The sequence below is a fragment of the Syngnathus floridae genome, chromosome 10 (genome assembly GCF_059516105.1).
Source record: "Syngnathus floridae isolate MCC-2025c chromosome 10, RoL_Sflo_1.0, whole genome shotgun sequence".
Taxonomy (NCBI): domain Eukaryota; kingdom Metazoa; phylum Chordata; class Actinopteri; order Syngnathiformes; family Syngnathidae; genus Syngnathus; species Syngnathus floridae.
This window is the reverse complement of record NC_142422.1, coordinates 4,692,511-4,711,857: the sequence shown is the minus strand read 5'-3', so window position 1 is coordinate 4,711,857 and position 19,347 is coordinate 4,692,511. Positions and strand designations below refer to the sequence as shown.

Below are 19,347 nucleotides of genomic sequence, written 5' to 3'. Positions count from 1 at the left end.
ATCTTTCATAACGACAATGATTTGAGTGAATTGATTTGAATGAATAATTGAGAAGACATTTCAGTTCTGAAGGCTCCTTTTGTCCCAAGCAAAGTGAAAGGTGGTGGGATAAAAATTGTAACAGGAACGCTATAAAAAATGTCAAGCCGTGAATATTTGTGCCCCCCTCCCATTTTGAGAACGGTGAGTCCTGGACATCGACTGGCTTTTTTTCTGTCTTCCTGGGGGTCTGCTCAGGTAGTGTGGCAAATTTGAACAAGTTCCCTCATTCCTGGCCCAAGTTACAGGGGGGGAACAAATCCTCACGGGGCACCCGTGAGGATTTGTTCCCCCCCCTTATTTTGAGAACGGTGAGTCCTAGACTCCAGCTGTTTTTTTTCTGTCTTCCTGGGGGTCTGCTCAGGTAGTGTGGCAAATTTGAACAGGTTCCCTCATTCCTGGCCCAAGTTACAGGGGGGGAACAAATCCTCACGGGGCACCCGTGAGGATTTGTTCCCCCCCCTTATTTTGAGAACGGTGAGTCCTAGACTCCAGCTGTTTTTTTTCTGTCTTCCTGGGGGTCTGCTCAGGTAGTGTGGCAAATTTGAACAAGTTCCCTCATTCCTGGCCCAAGTTACAGGGGGGGAACAAATCCTCACGGGGCACCCGTGAGGATTTGTTCCCCCCCCCTTATTTTGAGAACGGTGAGTCCTAGACTCCAGCTGTTTTTTTTCTGTCTTCCTGGGGGTCTGCTCAGGTAGTGTGGCAAATTTGAACAGGTTCCCTCATTCCTGGCCCAAGTTACAGGGGGGGAACAAATCCTCACGGGGCACCCGTGAGGATTTGTTCCCCCCCCTTATTTTGAGAACGGTGAGTCCTAGACTCCAGCTGTTTTTTTTCTGTCTTCCTGGGGGTCTGCTCAGGTAGTGTGGCAAATTTGAACAGGTTCCCTCATTCCTGGCCCAAGTTACAGGGGGGGAACCCCGTGAGGATTTGTTCCCCCCCCTTATTTTGAGAACGGTGAGTCCTAGACTCCAGCTGTTTTTTTTCTGTCTTCCTGGGGGTCTGCTCAGGTAGTGTGGCAAATTTGAACAGGTTCCCTCATTCCTGGCCCAAGTTACAGGGGGGGAACAAATCCTCACGGGTGCCCCGTGAGGATATGTTCCCCCCCCCCTTATTTTGAGAACGGTGAGTCCTAGACTCCAGCTGTTTTTTTCTGTCTTCCTGGGGGTCTGCTCAGGTAGTGTGGCAAATTTGAACAGGTTCCCTCATTCCTGGCCCAAGTTATGAAGTGCGCACTTACAAAGTCGGGTAAAAGGGGTGCTTCGGTGACAAGTTTGAATTAAAGACAATATTGTTTGACCAACAAAGAAAAGAAAACATTATTATCTATTTGTTTATTTATTTATTTATTTATTTATTTATTTATTTATTTAACATCCAATATTGTAAAGTTATCAGTGCACAAATCATTTATTTACATTTACACCGTTTTAAATGGGGGGGAACATATTCTCACAGGGCACCCGTGAGGATATGTTTCCCCCCCTGTAACTTGGGCTACAGACTCAAGGTCTGTCTGTATTAGTACTGTTTATTGAATTATATATTGCAAAATTATCAATGAAGTTAAGAAGTTAAATATCTTAATATTGTTGTCGGGCCAATTAGTGGACCAACAACTTTATTAAGACATTATAACTGGCATAACTCAATTGGCATTAATTTTGTTCTTTACACATTTTATTGAAATTATTGAAGTTGTCAAAGTTGTTTGACCCAAATAAGGCCAAAGACGTTGATAAAGTGCATTAATAACAGTATCACTGCACAAATCATCAGAAAAAAAACAGCTGAGGATATGTTCCCCCCCTGTAACTTGGGCCAGGAATGAGGGAACCTGTTCAGATTTGCCACACTACCTGAGCAGACCCCCAGGAAGACAGAAAAAAAACAGCTGGAGTCTAGGACTCACCGTTCTCAAAATAAGGGGGGGGAACAAATCCTCACGGGTGCCCCGTGAGGATTTGTTCCCCCCCTGTAACTTGGGCCAGGAATGAGGGAACCTGTTCAAATTTGCCACACTACCTGAGCAGACCCCCAGGAAGACAGAAAAAAAACAGCTGGAGTCTAGGACTCACCGTTCTCAAAATAAGGGGGGGGGAACAAATCCTCACGGGTGCCCCGTGAGGATTTGTTCCCCCCCTGTAACTTGGGCCAGGAATGAGGGAACTTGTTCAAATTTGCCACACTACCTGAGCAGACCCCCAGGAAGACAGAAAAAAAACAGCTGGAGTCTAGGACTCACCGTTCTCAAAATAAGGGGGGGGAACATATCCTCACGGGGCACCCGTGAGGATTTGTTCCCCCCCTGTAACTTGGGCCAGGAATGAGGGAACCTGTTCAAATTTGCCACACTACCTGAGCAGACCCCCAGGAAGACAGAAAAAAAACAGCTGGAGTCTAGGACTCACCGTTCTCAAAATAAGGGGGGGGAACAAATCCTCACGGGTGCCCCGTGAGGATTTGTTCCCCCCCTGTAACTTGGGCCAGGAATGAGGGAACTTGTTCAAATTTGCCACACTACCTGAGCAGACCCCCAGGAAGACAGAAAAAAAACAGCTGGAGTCTAGGACTCACCGTTCTCAAAATAAGGGGGGGGAACATATCCTCACGGGGCACCCGTGAGGATTTGTTCCCCCCCTGTAACTTGGGCCAGGAATGAGGGAACCTGTTCAAATTTGCCACACTACCTGAGCAGACCCCCAGGAAGACAGAAAAAAAACAGCTGGAGTCTAGGACTCACCGTTCTCAAAATAAGGGGGGGGGAACAAATCCTCACGGGTGCCCCGTGAGGATTTGTTCCCCCCCTGTAACTTGGGCCAGGAATGAGGGAACCTGTTCAAATTTGCCACACTACCTGAGCAGACCCCCAGGAAGACAGAAAAAAACAGCTGGAGTCTAGGACTCACCGTTCTCAAAATAAGGGGGGGGGAACAAATCCTCACGGGTGCCCCGTGAGGATTTGTTCCCCCCCTGTAACTTGGGCCAGGAATGAGGGAACTTGTTCAAATTTGCCACACTACCTGAGCAGACCCCCAGGAAGACAGAAAAAAACAGCTGGAGTCTAGGACTCACCGTTCTCAAAATAAGGGGGGGGGAACAAATCCTCACGGGTGCCCCGTGAGGATTTGTTCCCCCCCTGTAACTTGGGCCAGGAATGAGGGAACTTGTTCAAATTTGCCACACTACCTGAGCAGACCCCCAGGAAGACAGAAAAAAAGCCAGTCGATGTCCAGGACTCACCGTTCTCAAAATGGGAGGGGGGCACAAATATTCACGGCTTGACATTTTTTATAGCGTTCCTGTTACAATTTTTATCCCACCACCTTTCACTTTGCTTGGGACAAAAGGAGCCTTCAGAACTGAAATGTCTTCTCAATTATTCATTCAAATCAATTCACTCAAATCATTGTCGTTATGAAAGATTTGATCACAATCTTGGCTTTTTCTTAAACTAACACGTTTGACATTGCTAGAGTGTCAGCTTTTAATTATATTGCGCTGTCATTTTAAAGCAAATTAATAAATGCAACAATATTAATTTGCTTTGAAAATACCTGAGTAATAAAATGGATGGATGAATGATGATTACAATTAAGAATAAAGTCTCCTTTGTAATATATACTCCTTGTAGCATATAACGGTACCCAAAAGGAGGAGTTTCTTTGCATCGAGGTTTATGCAAAGAGCTCACGTAATTATATCCTTGCTTTTTGGTGAAGTGAGTGAGTGTTCCGTCTTTACGACTGGTCTTTGAATGCACCCCGCTTCAATGGCAGAACGCGGATGAATTTAAAGACATCAAATGACAATAATCCCTTATAAAAATTAAAATTGACTGACGCAAACGTGAGTTCTTCATGTTTTTATTGAAAACAACATAGTGCTGACGCCGTACGACGCCGTACGGCATCGGTTTTTCGCTTTCCAAACAAGCTGTGCGCGCTCCCGCGGCAGGGGGAACAAAATCTCACGGGGGAACCAAATCGAGCACAACACCGGGTCGTGTTCGGCGATTTGCTGCTTGAATCCAGAGTCATATGGCCATCCTATCCGTACCGCTGTCTCCGAAACGGCATTACTTCCTGCCAGATTAAGTAAATCGACCCCTTTTCCAGGTTGTAAAACAGTCGTGGTGACACTGGAAAACGCATTAAATCGCCCCGGGAAAGCTTCCGTGGCGACGACGGATCTTATAATATATCGGAGCCAAAAATGGCCGAGTCACCGGGAGACGAACGGCGTCGGACCTTTGACTTTTCCGATTCTGAATTAGAGGACGACTCCGAAGAAAATGGTACGCGTTTTAATACAATATTATTATTATTTGTGTCCAGCTTATCAAAACTTTCCCCCATGTCCAGTGGACGGGGTAGTATTTTCTGGTCATGTTTTATAGATTAATAAATTGTACAATTTGATTTCATTCCGTTTAACCAGAAAGGAGCTACAATTTTTTGTTTATTAATTTCTCACATATTTGGCGTTGCTAAGCGCAACCCTGACTATTAAGAATTTTCAGGCATCTGATAAAAATATCGTTTACTATTAATGAACACATAATTTACCTTTAAAGCAGGTAAAGTGTCGATTAAATACTACTGTAATTTTAGCATAATAATTACAATATCAGTGTTGCATAGCGATGCTAATGTTAATTTCTGCCCAAGTGTACATGCTATGCTACGCTATGCTAAATAGTCAACAAAAAACTTGGAATAACGAAGACACAAGTTGCATGGTTGTGTTAGTTTTAATAATGACATACTTCATTATGATTGAAGTAAAATTAGTTTGATGAAGACATTTTGGTTCACTTTTCTCTTATACTGGTTAGTAAGGTTTTGGTAATAAGACGTGGATGTTGGGAGAGACAACTTTGCCTTGTTTGTAAATTTATTTGTATTTAATTAACCTGCAACAACTAACAAATTTCACTTGTTTTGATTTTCAGTTTTAGAGACTACTGAGAAAGTTCTGGAAGAAAAGCAAGTACTCTCTGATGCAGAGGAAATTTATGACAACGTTGATCGACCAAGCTCTGCAAAAGAACTACCTGAGGATTCAGTGGAAGAGACGTACTCGATAGAGTATGTGATTAATGATCATGATGTGTCGAACAAAAAGCAAAATAATGGTTTAACAACTAAGCCTGAAAAATTTCGTATGGTCTGCAACGAGTGCGGAACGTCCTTCCCTCGTCGCGAGATGTTTTACCTTCACCGCCACTATCATACCCACAAGGATGAACTCGTTCCCCTCAAATGTTTGGACTGCGGCCTTTCCTTTAAGGACCGCCGAAGCCTCATGAAACACAGACATGTTCATGAAGAGGAATCCAAGTATAAATCGGAAGCTCGTTTTCAGTGTGCGGCATGCGACAAGTTTTTTACGACGGCTCCAGAACTGAGACGTCACAAATGCGATGATACAGATGACAAGCCTTACCATTGTACACTGTGCCGCAAAGACTTTGTCGTAAAGTGTGCCATCGCCAAGCACATGCTGAGCCACTCAGAGGAGATCAGCTGGACGTGCAAGAAGTGCAGTCAAAGTTTTCCCGACTACAGGACACTGCGCCATCACAAGCATTGCCACCTTGTCCGTAAAACACACAGCTCCGCCATGGAAGCCCACCGGCACGAACACGCCGAACGACTACGTTCTTTTCTGTGTCCTGTATGCGGTAAAAGCTTCACGTACAGGAGTCTCTTGCAAGAGCATCAGAATTTGCGCACCAGTGACAAGCTCTTCCGCTGTCCTGATTGTGGTAAGGGATCTGTCACAAGTTTAGGCTGCACTTAGAAGAAAAAAAAAGAGGAGCCACACCAGAGTGATGAACCAAAACACTTTTTTGTCACTTTTGTCCACAGATAAGCAGCTCACCAGCCCACCGGTGAGTGCACATGCACTTTCGTGAGGTGGAGGACAAGTCACATGAGAAAAGTGGTCAGCCACACAATTGATTGAAAAGGTTTGAGACAAAGGAGACCTCTATCTGCAATGGTCGTGTACTTATTGTAATAAGTTGAGAATGACACATTTAAAATCCGCAGATAACATGCCAGCATGCCTCTAAAAAGAATCAAGCTGTCAGAATCTGTGCAGTAAAAATCTGTTTACATAGATTAGATTACGTCATATTGCAAAAAAAACAACGCTCTATATAAACCAGGCAACAGAAACATACAACTGTTCACACTATCACTGCATGGGACCAGAGGTGTTAAAAATTCAAGTCCAAAGTAGAAATCCTGCCATAGGGCTTAGCACCTTTGGCTAAATCCAAACTATGGTAGGGTTTCTACTTTCTAGACCTGCATTTGACACCTCGGGAACTTATCCTCCACTACCTGTGTCAAAGTCAGGTACCTCTAAAGTCTAAACAATTAACCATGACTTAAAGTTGATTAGTCACCAAAACACATTTGATGTTTATGTCTTCAGGTTTTGGAGGAGGAGGGGTCCAAGACAAGGATGATGACAATCCAGAGCATGAGAGAGAGATGTCGGGGTTCCTGACTGTGAAGATGAAGACGGAAGACAAACTAGGCCTCGGATAGGGCCCGGGCATCAATGGCCTCCTCCTTCCCCTTTTGCACAGTGGCCTTTTACTGAGCAGCAACCCAGAGCCCAGTCCTCATCTGTTGCTTGGAGTACAACAGGGTCATCGGAGGTGCAACTATTCAGTTCGAAAATCGTGTGGACAAGGGTCTCTGGGAATTGCTGACTGTTTTAGTCAGGGCATAATAATGCTCGTCATGTCGCAGGAAGCGCTGGCACTTAATTTCTAGGAAAAACAGAATCCTCCTAACAGAGGCTGTTTGGAGTTCTGGAGACACAGGTATTACATTACAAGCAACAACTACACAACAGCACAGTAGAACTCCTGAAAATATGTGAAAACTTCATTTTAATTTAAAGCTCTTAGATTGTCCAAAACAGCATATCGTTATCAACTTTTTAGTTTTGCAAAACCTGCATTTTAAAGATGTGGAATGTATTCAAGTGCAATTAAATTTAAGACTCATTGAGGTTGATTGATGACTAAATTGGTTTCTCAATCTGTTTGGGTCAGGAGATGTTTCATGGAGATATTTTTGAAATAACCCCATTATAATCCTGGTTGCGGTCCTCAAATTTTGTTTTAATTTGAAACCCTGGTTTGTAAACGTCATTTCCGTGTTCATTCGCTGAATTTGGCAACCCGACTGTTGGTGCTGGAGTCCATACCAGGGGTGCATGGGGGAAATATGGCCGCCATATCCCCACCGGAATCTCCGCCGCGGCATAAATCCCTGGCGGAGGAAGTCCAAAGCAAGACAGACTTGGTGGAACTGGAAGAAGGCACCCCCGACCAAACAGACGTAAATACATCGGATCAACCCGGAGAGCGTCACCGTGGCGAGCTCAGTGGTAACGACATCGCTTCGTTGCCCAGCCATTCTAAGGTTATTGAATTGGGGGAGAGAGGTGACCAAACATTTAATTCATCCGATCCAAAAATGGCCGAGTCACCAAGAGATGAACAGCGGCCCTTTGACAGCCCTGAAGACCAAGACGACGGCGAAGATGATCACTCCCACACGGAAGAAAACAGTAAGTGTACGCTAACTAGTTACACTATTACTAGTAGCTTTAGCCGTCCCATTTACCAGTAAATTCGCCCCTTGTCCAATCTACGTTTTACTGTCCAATCAAGCGAGCATTTACATAATTAAGGTGTTCATGCAATCGTTTTCTATCGGTCTATATTTTTTTAACAGTAAGTTTTACAAAGCAATGTCTCTTATTTCAATTTTTAGTTTCAGAGACTGCTGAAAAAGTGCTCGGAGAAACACAAGCTCTTCCTGGTGCAGAGCAAATAAACGAGAAGGTTGATCGTCCAAGCTCGGAGAAAGAACCGAGATCCGAGGAGCCGATTAAAGATGTGGATTCGATCGAGTATGTGGTTGAAGAGAGTGAGAAAAAGCAAGGCAGCGAATCAACGTGTAAGCCAAAAAAGAGTCGCATGGTGTGCAAGGATTGTGGACTGTCCTTCCCACGCCGTGAGATGTTCTACCTGCACCGTCACAGTCATTTACACAAGGATGAACTGGTTCCCCTCACCTGTAAAGAATGCGGCCTTTCCTTTAAAGACCGTCGCAGCCTCATGAAACACAAACATGTGCATAAGGAGCCGGAAGAAGAACCGACATACGAGGAGGAAGATGCTTTTCAATGTGCGGCGTGCGACGAGTTTTTCCCGACAGCGCAAAAACTGAGGCTCCACCATTGCAACGATACCGATGACTTGCCTTACCACTGCTCACTGTGCCGCAAAGAGTTCAATTTAAGATGTTCCGTCGCCATGCACATGATGACCCACTCGGAACAGGGCAGCTGGAGATGCGAGGATTGCGGTCGAAGCTTCCTTGACTACAGGAGACTGCGCGTCCATCAGCGATCATGTCATCCCATTCTTAAAGCTTACGAATGTCCCGAGTGCGGCATGGCTTTCAGATACAATTCCGTCATGGAAGATCATCGGCGCAAGCACACCGACCAACTCCGAACATACTTGTGTACCGTATGTGGAAAGACCTTCAAGTACAGCACTCTCCTCCAACAGCATCAATATCTGCACACTGGCGAGAAACCCTTTCGCTGTCCCGATTGTGGTAGGAAATTTGCATTTGCGCAAAATATGAGGGCGCACTGTCGCCAACATAGATTGCACCAAGCCAATCATTTTCCTTCTCCTGAGCTGCCCAGCAAGCAGACGTCCGTGCCGGAAAGGACGGCACGACCGAGAGACGAACCGAAACGCACTTTTAACTGTCCCCTTTGTCCCCACATGTGCGGCTCGCCGGCCGACCTGAGAGCCCACATGCGTTTTCACGAGGTGGAGTATGAGGCACAGGAGAAACGGTTGCAGGCGCCCCCAGAAATTAAAAAGGTTTTCGACAAAGGGCAGGCCTGTCCGCACTGCCCGTGTACTTACCCTGGTGAGATAAGTTTACGGTTACACATTTTTAAATCTCATCAGAATGTGGCGCAAGATTGGGACAAAGTGTCCATTTCCCCTTTAAAGGACTTAGAAGGGGAAATCAGTGAACATCAGCAGGTGAAACACAAACGCGAGGACTCGAGTGTGAAACCATACAAGTGCCCCGAATGCGGGAAGATGTTTCGCCATCGCTCGGTTCTGGAGCTGCACATGCGCATCCATTCCAAGGACAAGCCTTATCACTGCAACGTGTGCGGCAAAGGTTTTCGATTCAGCAGCTACTTACAGCAACATGTTGTCATCCACTCGGGCCAGAAGCCTCATAAATGTCCCGACTGCGGGAAGGATTTTGCTTTCCTGCAGAATATGAGAACCCACCAGAAGCTGCATCAAGAGAAACCATTCCGCTGCACCAGCTGCCGCAAAGGCTACAGCGACGAGACGCAACTGCGCCGCCACATGCTCTCGCATAACGGCGACAAGCCTCACAAATGCAACCTCTGCAGCAAGAGCTTCGGCTTGGCGTATCTGCTGCGAGACCACCTCAACACCCACACGGGAGAGCGACCCCATCGCTGCAGCGATTGTGGCAAATCTTTCTCCTGGTTGAGCAGCTTGTTAGTGCACCAGAAGATCCACACTCGCAAGCGCCAAGGTTCTGCCCCTGCTGGCGGAAGGACTAGAGGGAGAGGGAGCAGGGGAAGGAGAGGGGGGAGGCTGATGTGGGGGATGTCAAGATCATCAAGGGGTCCTTCTGTTTATCCTGATTCCGGGGACGGGCCAGATTCTTCAATGCTGGCATCTCAAGAGTCATTGCAGGTTACATTGCAGAAGGAGTTTCTTTCTGAACTAGACCCACCGCCTGTCCAGTGGCAGGTGGATGGTGACCGAGTCATGCCGGCGTCCCCGTCCCAGCAGCCAGACCCGCAGCTCGGACCCGACGGAACGGAGAAACACCCCGCAGCCACCACGTCCACTTCCTCGCACCATGATCCTCGCCTCGTGTCGTCTTTCGTGGATGGTGCGGCCTTATGGAGCATCCAACCTCCTCTGCTGAGTTCTCCAAACAAGGTCGCTCAAGAACTCCAGTCGCCAAAATGGTCCAGTGCCCCTGCCTCCAAACAGGAGACAATCACGCTCCCCATAAAAGAGGACGTGTGGGATCCTCAAGCAATAACGTTGACTGTTAGCCAACCTCAGCAGCCCAGGACGGAAAGCGAGTCACAAAAACAGATGTCTTCCGGTGTAGCTGGTGCGACGTCCTCAGACCAAAGCATCCCCCTTCCGGTATCCACCGCTGTCGCTCATGGGGTCGGTAGCACTTTGTGGACCATTCAAGCCCCGCTGGGGTTGTCAAACAAAATGGCCTCCCCTCAGAAACTCGCAAACAATCAAGAATTCCAGCAGAAGCAGATGCCGGCCGCTTGGGCCAATGTACAGGATCAGAACGCAACCCAGAAACTTCCCATCCCTATTAATCCCTTTGCCCAAACCATTGGCACTACAGTGTGGGGCTTCCAAAATAACCCCGTGGGTGCTCAGTTGCTTCTCACCGGGCAGCTCAAGCCGGGGAGCATACAGGACCTGCAGCAGCAACCCATCGTCACGGCCAATCAGATCATCCTAAACCAGCCGTCGCCTTTTTTCTCTCCGGCGCTCACCACGCTCCCCGCCCTAGCTTTACCCGCCACTCACTCCCTTCACACCGTCTCGGTCGCGCCACTGTCCAGACCGCCGCTCCCGAATATTTTTTTCACCCCGCAGGCAGTGTTGACCGAGAGGCCCCCCGTCCCGCAAACTCCGGCCCTACCTCAGCTCGCCACGCAGAGCGAAGCTCACAGACTGGGAGCTCGTTTGCCTTTTACCCAAGAGCGGCTTTTGCAGTGCATGATATGCGGCAGCTCGTTCCCACGGGAGCTGGATCTTCAGTTGCATTACTTGCAACATGCACAAGGAGAAGTTTGACATTGTACCCAGTAGCAAACAAAAGCTTGATTTATGGATTTGTTACATTTTCTATTCTGTTGGACTTCATTTCTTTTATGCTCACTTAGGGCATTTCGACAAGCTGACTCGGATGAGCATTAGAAGCCAAAATGAACTTTAGTTAGGCTGCACATTTTTCAAGTTGTACTGATTTAATCTAAATAAGACTGTTGACTGTTGTGGTTAGAAGCAGTAGTTGTTTCACCCTTAAAAATGCTTTTTTAACATGTGCCGACCAACTGACCATTTTGTTTACTGTCAATAACATTTAAAATGATTTTATTTTGGTCCCATTTGAAACGTTTCATGTACAGTTTACGGTGTGCCTTTTATGAGTACAGTGTTATAGGACTAGTTTGCAAGTAAAAATACTGTTTATGGACATACTGGATGAGTATGGTCCATATAAAAAATATGCACACCCCTTTTGAAATTGTGATTTAAAAAAAAAAGGACCTAGATAGATTCAAAACTATTCTTCCAATTGTGATGCATATTCTGTGAAGAAGAGAAGTAAAAAAATTAAAATACCATGTCTTATGTCTTTATACTGCACACAAACCAGGCATTTGAAGGGGTGTGTAGACTTTTTATATCCACTATACTTGTATGACACTACTACTTTCATCTGGGTTCGCTCTTCCTTGAACGTTCTCATCAGAAAATGAGCTAAAATGTCAATCCATAATTAAATGAAGGTCCTTTAATTTATTTTTGATTAATTGGTGCAAATAGGTCATCGTTCACCAGCCGTTGAAGCTGTAATTGCTGAACTGCTTTATCTTTTCAATAATTTTAGCAAGGTGTAATATTAATCCTTGCTGTTCTTGTAACAAAAAATAAAATATAAACTGCCCTTTGTATGTTTAATTAAAAGGAAACAAAAATGGACTTCTAACGATATTAGAGAAATCGAGATCTTATGGTGAATTCATATTGCTTTAACTTGAATATTTTTTTTTAATTGCACAATATTTCAAATCGCTATCAACCATGTTTAGTTTGTGATATGGGATTAATTTAGCAAGAGTGCAATGACGTATTTATATATTTTTATTCGAAGTTTATACACGATGTACGATTGGGGGCGGGGTTACGAGAACGTCACTTTGGCGGAGGCCAATCAATCCCGAGAATCCTTGCGATCAACGAAATAGACGAAGAAGAAGAACTTCCGGAGAAAAACGAAACCTCAGTCCACTGCACGAGTCAGTTAAGCTTTGTACTCTTAACGTTTTTTTCGTCGTGCTTGGACATAACGTCCCCAAAAATCTAAGTTTTTCTGTACAATGATGAATTTAACAAACATTCATATTGCTTTACCCGCTTTGATCTCTATCCTCATCGCTGCGTAAAGATTTATGCCTTTGCCGTTCGGCTAACGAGGGCCATCAAAACAAGCTAGTGCTAACAAAACCGCCGCGCCAAGAATGGAACAAGTTCCGGCCGTCGTGATGAATGACGTCCCGGTGGAGGAGCTGTCCCCCTCCATGGATGTTGCACCGTCCAACGCCATGGATGTCACATCGGCAAACAGCGATGCGCCGAAGTCCGAGGACACTGCGGACAGCAATCGTCCAGGTAAATCTATATCGGTCTAATAAATCTTCGTTGACTTGGAAATACATTGCTGTATATGAAAATCAAATTATATGTGCGTGGGTACCGAGGTCATTTAAAGTTATTCGACTGTGCGTAAAATGCGACGGTCAACATGAAACGATTATGAGACACCTCTTAAAGGCGCTGTGAGAAATATTAAAATTATGATTATATGAAATACTCAGACATGCATCAAATTGAGACCAACCTTTTAGTAATTACAGTCTAGTGGTGTTAAAATGAAGAGAAATGTGTCCGTTCGGTTCCCTCAGCTTGTATTTGTGCCAACTCCTCAGAACATCATTTTCATATTGTGTCTTAAGGTACATATGAAATGTTTTTTATCAGAGGGTTGCACACCCCTAATCCGAATTCCTCTTTTTAGACTCGGGGCCATACTGCTGCCAAGATTGCGGAGAGGCCTTTGGTGAGGAGGCAGCCTATTTGGACCATCGCCACCAGAACCCTAATGGAAAGTGCACAATGTATTTGGGGCCAATGGACGATTCCGATATGGCTGATGAAGATGAGGAAAGTACTAACTCCTGTCAATTATGTACATTGTCATTTACCGATATGAGCCTCTTCCGAGCCCATATGGAAAGCCACCGTAGTCAAAGTTCTGACACCCAGCAGATTCCTGGGGCCGCAAAGCAGAACTTCTTTGAATGCACTGAATGTGGGAAAAAATATTCCATTTTAGGACACTTTCTCAATCATGAACGTACCCACATACAAGCTTCCAAATCTCTACTTAATGACTTGGAAGATTTAAAGAAAAAGTCCTTTCAATGTGAGACTTGTGGACGGAACTATTCTCGTGCATCTGCCCTTGATGCCCATCGTCGTTACCATGAAGAAAAGTTAATTAAATCAAGAAGAACTTCAAGACACGGGACTGATACTGATGCACAAGCAGCCAAGCTCATCAAAAAGCAGACAAGTGCCACTTCTGAGAAGGTTTTTAAATGCTTTTGTGGGAAACCTTTTTCCGGTTTGAAGCATTTGAAGACGCACCAGCGATTCAGCCAAAATATTGACTGCTTTCCAAAAGAAAGGACAGAAAAGATGAGGAAAAATGTCTATTATTGTCGGGAATGCAAAAAGTCCTTCAATGGCCTTATTGGCTGGTTCAACCACGAGAAATGGCACGAAAACCATTCGAAGGATTCTCCAAACCGGTTTCCGTGCGAGACCTGCGGGAAAGTTTTCATGACGGAAACGTTCTACTACAGACATCAACGCATGGCGCACGGTGGCGAGACTCCAGTAAAGTCCTTTCTCCACCAAGTAGACCAGGTGCAGAAGAAAGCAATTGAATGTACAACTTGCGGCCTCAAGTTCTCCAGACTGTCAGCGCTTCACTCTCATCAGCTTCAACATATCCCCGCCTTTGTGGAAACGGACAAATTAGTCCAGGCGTATTCGCCTCCGCTTCCTCAGCAGGAGACTTTGGAAGGAGAACTGAAAGTAACTCAGGAGTTGACACAAAACGCCGAAGATCACCCTGATGTTGATGAGCCCGAAGAAGACGTGATGGAGACTTACGAACCCGGGGACTTAAATGTAATGGTGATAAGTGCAAGTGAATCAGAGGACGAACCCGAGCAAGACTTGAACCCGAACCCAGATTCCGGATCCGACCAGGAGGGCCGAGACAATGTTTCAGTCAGTAATCTGGTTTCGAAACCGGAGCTTGACTTGAAAATTGTACAGGTTGACCTTGACCCGGCTAAGGAACAGTGTCCCCCGGCGGCGGCGGCGGAAACCAACCAATGCAAAGAACCGTTTGCTTGTCCGGCATGTTACCGGTGCTTTGCTAGCGAGCCATCACTGCGAGTTCACATATCGTGGCACTACATTCGTAAGAGGAGACATTGGACTAAAGGTCAGTCAGTGGAAGTTTACACACGTGACAATGAAGTCCTTACCTTTGCAGCAGGTCGCACTCCCGATTACGAGAACGAAACTAACCAAGAATCAAACCAGGCCGATGTATTTGAGCAGAAAATTGTGACATGTTACGTGTGCGGGACAGATCTGTCACATTTGTCCGATCAACGCGGTCCGAAATCGCTGTGCCGAGATTGCGAAAGGTTCGGCGTGTTAAACCGCATGAGCAACCACGCCACGCCTAGCAAAGAATCGGGTGCGACAAAAGTGTACAATCCCAAGAAAACTCTTTTAGGGCCTAAAATTTATCACTGCGAGCAGTGCGGGAAAGGTTTTTGGTCTTTAGGGGCTTACTCGCATCATAAGCAAAATCCGAGTCAGTGTGACGACGTGCGGCTCAGAACGGGCGCCACGCAGCTGTTACACAGCGGGCGGTCTCGTTCGAGCATGAAAGTAGCGTGTCCCGTGTGCGGTCGCAAGTTCCGACACAAGGGATTGATGACGTTGCACATGCGTACGCACGAAAACGGAAACCATAAGTGTGAATTTTGCGAGCGATCCTTCCGCCTTTTTTCCAGTCTGGTCAGACACCAGGTGGTGCATAATGAACTCCTCCCGCCACCTAGTAAGTCTTTTCAGCATCAGGTCGAGCAGCTGCAAAAGAATACGTACAGCTGCTCCGCCTGCGGGAAGCTCTTTTCCCGGGCCAAAGCGCTTCAGTTCCATATGAGGTATCACGAAAATGAAAGCGAACGCTCGCCATCGCCGCCGAGGCCATGCGCTAGGCAGGAGGACTTCGAATGCGCCGTGTGCCTCGAGCATTTCGCTAACCGGGCCTCCCTGCGGGCGCACAGGAAGCTGTGCGTTAAAAAAGAGAGTCAAGAAAAGGAGCGTAAGACCGAAAACGAAAATATTGAGTCAGTCAAATTGCCTGACGTGAACTCGAAAGAAAGCACGTCGCCCTGTAACTTTAAAAATGAAATGGAGGAAGCGCCGATGGAAAATGATTTGAAATATAAATGTAACAAGTGCCAAAGAAGCTTTTCAATCGTTGGCGCGTTGAACTTGCATAAAAGAGTTCACGCGAAAGGTAACAAAAAAAGAGCAAAAGGGACCCTGTCCTCGGAGACTCGCGAGGAAGCGTTAAGGAAAGGTTACCCGTTTCCCTGCTCGGAATGCGGCAAGCGATTTTTGTCTAACTCTGCCCTCGGCTCTCATAAACGATGGCACACCAACAATAATCTTTGCGCTCTTCGAGATCACATTCCTGAAAGCTGTCTGTCCTCCCCGCCGCCACAACCCAAGAGGGCCACCTTGGACTCGTGTACGGGAACTCCCCAAAGCTTTTCTGTAGCCAAGCATGCCAACACTTTAGAAGCCGAAGAAGGTGACTCCTCGCTCAGTGTGACGAACGGGGTCACTAACGTCGAGTCCGAATCCAGCTCGACAACACCCGTTGCGAAAAATTACCAGTGTTCCCTCTGCTCGGACAGTTTTTCTAAAGCTAGGGGCCTTCGTGCCCACTCGTGGCAAGCCCACTCGGAGAGTAGAGAAGAGAAAGCCGTGTCGGACGCTCAAATCACAAATTGTGAAATTAAGACTGAAAATGTTTCGACAGAAATAAGCACATTCGATACTTCTGTCCCAAATCTTGAATGCGACCTTCCTGACCCTAAATTATACTCGCGGTCTAAAATGGCAATCCAAGCTCCCGAACTCTCAGGCAAGGTCACGCCGCTTCTCAGCCGCCTCGCGGAACCAATCGTCAAATGTCTCTTTAAGTGCGGGAAATGCGGTAAAGCTTTCCAGACCGAGGGACAGTTAGAAAGTCACAAAAGCAAAGCGAAAAGCCGACCTTTTGGCTGCGCCCTCTGCTGCCATGGCTTTTTAACAGACAGCCAGCTGCAGCAACATCTGGCCTGGCACGATCAGGTCCGATTTCGGCTGCCCGATGAGGTCCGCTTACGCCTCAGCGCCGCTTTGAACACAGTCAGACCCACAGGGACGTACTTTCCCCCTCTCGCGCCAAAGAAGCAAGAGAGCAAGAAAGACGTTCTCTCGCCGTCCGCGGCGCTCGATGACTCGCGCGCCTTTTCGAAACGAGAACAGGCCGCCGCTCGGGATGGTCAATGGCAAAGCGGCCTTGCTGCTGATGCATCAGAAGATTCAGATGTCCTCACTTGTCTTGAATGCGGGGCTACCTTTAGCCAGGAAACTGATTTGCGATGGCATTATACCAAACATGCACAAGGCATGTATTAAAGTTTACATTGTAAAGCTCAAGAAGCTTTTTCTTTGGTGATATATTCGACGTATAGTCGTATCAAAATATATAAGCGTAACACGTCGATGGGGAAGGGATTCTGGACTAACTTCTTTTTCCGCTTCTGTCAAAAAATACTGAAGCTCAAATGCTTAGCAGCTGAGCGAACCTAATGTGTGCACTGTACAGAAAAGAAAAAGCCTGACGTCGAGAATTAATATCGTCAGTTTAATGTACATGTTGTTTTGCATGAATGACTACTAAGCCCCGCCCCCTTTCCTTTCCATTGTTTATCTCTATTTTGCTATTTATTGATTAAATGAAAATGTGGTGCTTGTATGCATTTGGGATGGTTCCTAGAAATTTTGCCGCTAATTTTGAGGGAGCCTTTGTGGAGTAAATATGAATGAAGCTATTTTTTCTCCTCCCGAGGGTGACTAAATGCCTGTTTACGTGCTGTTTTTGAAGCAACCTGTATAATAAAGGCATCTATTGTAGTCTGAATTAGTGGCTCGTGTAATGACTTCACACCGACTCACTAAAGCTGTGTGATGTGGCAAAAAAATATGCGTACTTGAGTCAACCGCTTCATAGATCTATGTCTTCCGAGTTTGAACACTTTTTATAATTTTAAGGGCCACATTTTTTTTTTTCTTTCTTCAGTTTTGATGAAGTCTTGATCGGTTAATTGGAAAAAGATTGTGTTGTTGGAGGATTTTTTTATGATAATACGATGTTAGGGGTGGGATTGGCACAATATCTCGCCAACGGTAGAATATTATAGGCGGAAAATATATTCGGCTGGATTGCATTTAAAAAAAAAAGATACTGAAGGTGTGAATGGCAAATTTTGTCGCAATCAAAGGTTAAAAACAAGACAGTTAAATATTAGGTGATTTTAATGCATTTTTTTAATTTTTTTTCAATGCATCAAATAACCCTAAATAGTACACAATGCTTAATAATACTAGTTAGAAAACCTCTGACTAATCCAAATCTAACATCTATACGCATCTGCTGCAACTAAATGACCTTTTCTCACCTTTCCTAAAAACACTTTTCCAAAATGCCTATTAAAAAAAAAAACCTTGCTTAACCATGCATCTCCCCCCCTATTTCTAGCCAAACAGAGCAAAGTTGCGCAGGATCACGGACGGACAACGACTAAGGATGACTCGGACACTCAAGGGAAGAACGACGACCAGGACGTTGCTCCGGATGGGATACCTAAACCTGAGGGAGATCCCCAAACGAGCACAAACGGCCCACTTTTATCACCAACCGAATACCCTAAGTCAATATATAGGTGCCTATCATGCGGGAAAGCTTATTTTTATCTTCTGTCATATGAAAAGCACCTGGAGCGCCATAAGAGAAGGCTCTCCACATCGAAAAACCCGATAGGTGAAAGTTGTTACAAGTATGACTGCCCCATGTGCCCAAAGACTTTCTTCAGGGAAACTCGTCTGCGAGCTCATTTGATGACTCACATATCGCATGAAGTGCACAGATGCGATCCCTGCAACAAGTCTTTTGATAGCCTCAGTGCGTGGTGGGCTCATGATGATCTTCATAAAACCAGGCCTTTTTGGTGTCTGACTTGTCACCGGGGTTTTACTCAAGAGGGTAACCTGGATAAACACCTGCAAAAATACCACCTGGGGAAGTACAAGTGCTTGATTTGCGCCAGACGATTTTCGACATCACTTCTGCTTAATGATCACGTTAGCAGCAGTCACGCTTCATCCAGACCGGGCGTTGGCACCACGAGTCCAAAAAAGCTCGTCGGCGGGTCCGGTGATGAAGGCGTGATGGAAGATGAAATGATTGCAGATGACAAAGAGGAACAAATAATGTGTGTAGAAACAGAAGAAAGTTTGCAAACATCTCAAGGGTTGGAGAAGCCTGGAGAGATATTTGAGAATCAAGAGTCTTCTCAATCAGATTGTGGGGAACTTGGAGACCAGCCAACTAAATCATCTGCTGGTGAGGATGTTGGAGGAGAACAAAAGACCGAAGAGCTTGACGTGGCTGAGCAAGAGGAACAAAACGGAGAGCATCCTGAGTATTGGGAATTTGAATGTTTTGAATGCGGTCAGGGCTTTGACGACCTGACTCAGCTTCATTTGCATTACGTAAAACACGCCATTGGGGAGCTTCCGTTTCCTGACGCAGAGGGATGAACACTTAATTATGGAAGGCTGTTTTTTTAATTCCTGAGATGTTCCAACAGCGACTGCTACCTTATCATGAATTTAGAGGAGTGAAAAAAATGAACAAACTAAATGATGAATTGTTTTTTCCCTATTTGTAATAAACTGTCCTTAATGTCAATGTTTGACGTTCCTTGTCATTATTCTCAACGACATGGTAAATTGTTACAAATACATTTACATATCGGATAAAGGGATATTTCTTTGTATGTCATAGTTATAAATATAATATATAACAATAATGAAGAATATAAAACAACAATATCTAATTAATATAACATGTAAATCAGATAAAAGAAAATAGATTTTGAATTACTTAAGGAAAAAAAATCTAAAAAAGTCTTTTGTAAATCGTTCGC

At 45.5% G+C, this 19,347-nt stretch overlaps 3 protein-coding genes across 6 annotated transcripts; all 3 read left to right on the top strand.

Moving 5' to 3' along the window:
- The first annotated feature begins 3,749 nt into the window (after positions 1-3,749).
- LOC148392022 (uncharacterized) lies at positions 3,750-7,082 on the top strand. 3 transcript variants are annotated; one of them, XM_088387713.1, is made up of 4 exons: positions 3,750-4,339; positions 4,997-5,812; positions 5,916-5,938; positions 6,490-7,082. In XM_088387713.1, exons 1-4 carry the CDS (start codon positions 4,258-4,260, stop codon positions 6,562-6,564), a joined length of 996 nt encoding a protein of 331 aa, XP_088243839.1. In that variant the 5' UTR covers positions 3,750-4,257; the 3' UTR covers positions 6,565-7,082. The 3 variants fall into 3 exon arrangements, 2 of the variants coding, with proteins under 2 accessions (XP_088243839.1, XP_088243840.1); XM_088387714.1 differs by having other exon boundaries at positions 5,916-5,991; XR_015860943.1 differs by having other exon boundaries at positions 3,755-4,339; positions 5,916-6,016.
- Positions 7,083-7,220: 138 nt separating this feature from the next.
- On the top strand, positions 7,221-11,724 carry LOC148392021 (uncharacterized). The gene is made up of 2 exons (XM_088387710.1): positions 7,221-7,641; positions 7,848-11,724. Exons 1-2 carry the CDS (start codon positions 7,296-7,298, stop codon positions 10,994-10,996), a joined length of 3,495 nt encoding a protein of 1,164 aa, XP_088243836.1. The 5' UTR covers positions 7,221-7,295; the 3' UTR covers positions 10,997-11,724.
- A 442-nt stretch (positions 11,725-12,166) lies between these two features.
- LOC148392020 (uncharacterized) lies at positions 12,167-19,109 on the top strand. Of its 2 annotated transcripts, XM_088387762.1 has the most exons (3): positions 12,167-12,598; positions 13,005-14,507; positions 17,898-19,109. In XM_088387762.1, the coding sequence occupies exons 1-3, from the start codon at positions 12,448-12,450 to the stop codon at positions 18,956-18,958; spliced, it is 2,715 nt and encodes a 904-aa protein (XP_088243888.1). In that variant the 5' UTR covers positions 12,167-12,447; the 3' UTR covers positions 18,959-19,109. The 2 variants fall into 2 exon arrangements, with proteins under 2 accessions (XP_088243888.1, XP_088243887.1); XM_088387761.1 differs by lacking the exon at positions 17,898-19,109 and having other exon boundaries at positions 13,005-17,280.
- The last annotated feature ends 238 nt before the right edge of the window (positions 19,110-19,347 follow it).

Bases quoted from the DNA above. Each gene is read 5' to 3' on its own strand.
- LOC148392022 (XM_088387713.1), top strand. From the start codon at position 4,258: ATGGCCGAGTCACCGGGAGACGAACGGCGTCGGACCTTTGACTTTTCC. The intron at 4,340-4,996 runs GTACGCGTTTTA...TTTGATTTTCAG, and splicing joins GGACGACTCCGAAGAAAATG to TTTTAGAGACTACTGAGAAA. The intron at 5,939-6,489 runs GTGAGTGCACAT...TTATGTCTTCAG, and splicing joins AGCAGCTCACCAGCCCACCG to GTTTTGGAGGAGGAGGGGTC.
- LOC148392021 (XM_088387710.1), top strand. From the start codon at position 7,296: ATGGCCGCCATATCCCCACCGGAATCTCCGCCGCGGCATAAATCCCTG. The intron at 7,642-7,847 runs GTAAGTGTACGC...TTCAATTTTTAG, and splicing joins CTCCCACACGGAAGAAAACA to TTTCAGAGACTGCTGAAAAA.
- LOC148392020 (XM_088387761.1), top strand. From the start codon at position 12,448: ATGGAACAAGTTCCGGCCGTCGTGATGAATGACGTCCCGGTGGAGGAG. The intron at 12,599-13,004 runs GTAAATCTATAT...TCCTCTTTTTAG, and splicing joins TGCGGACAGCAATCGTCCAG to ACTCGGGGCCATACTGCTGC.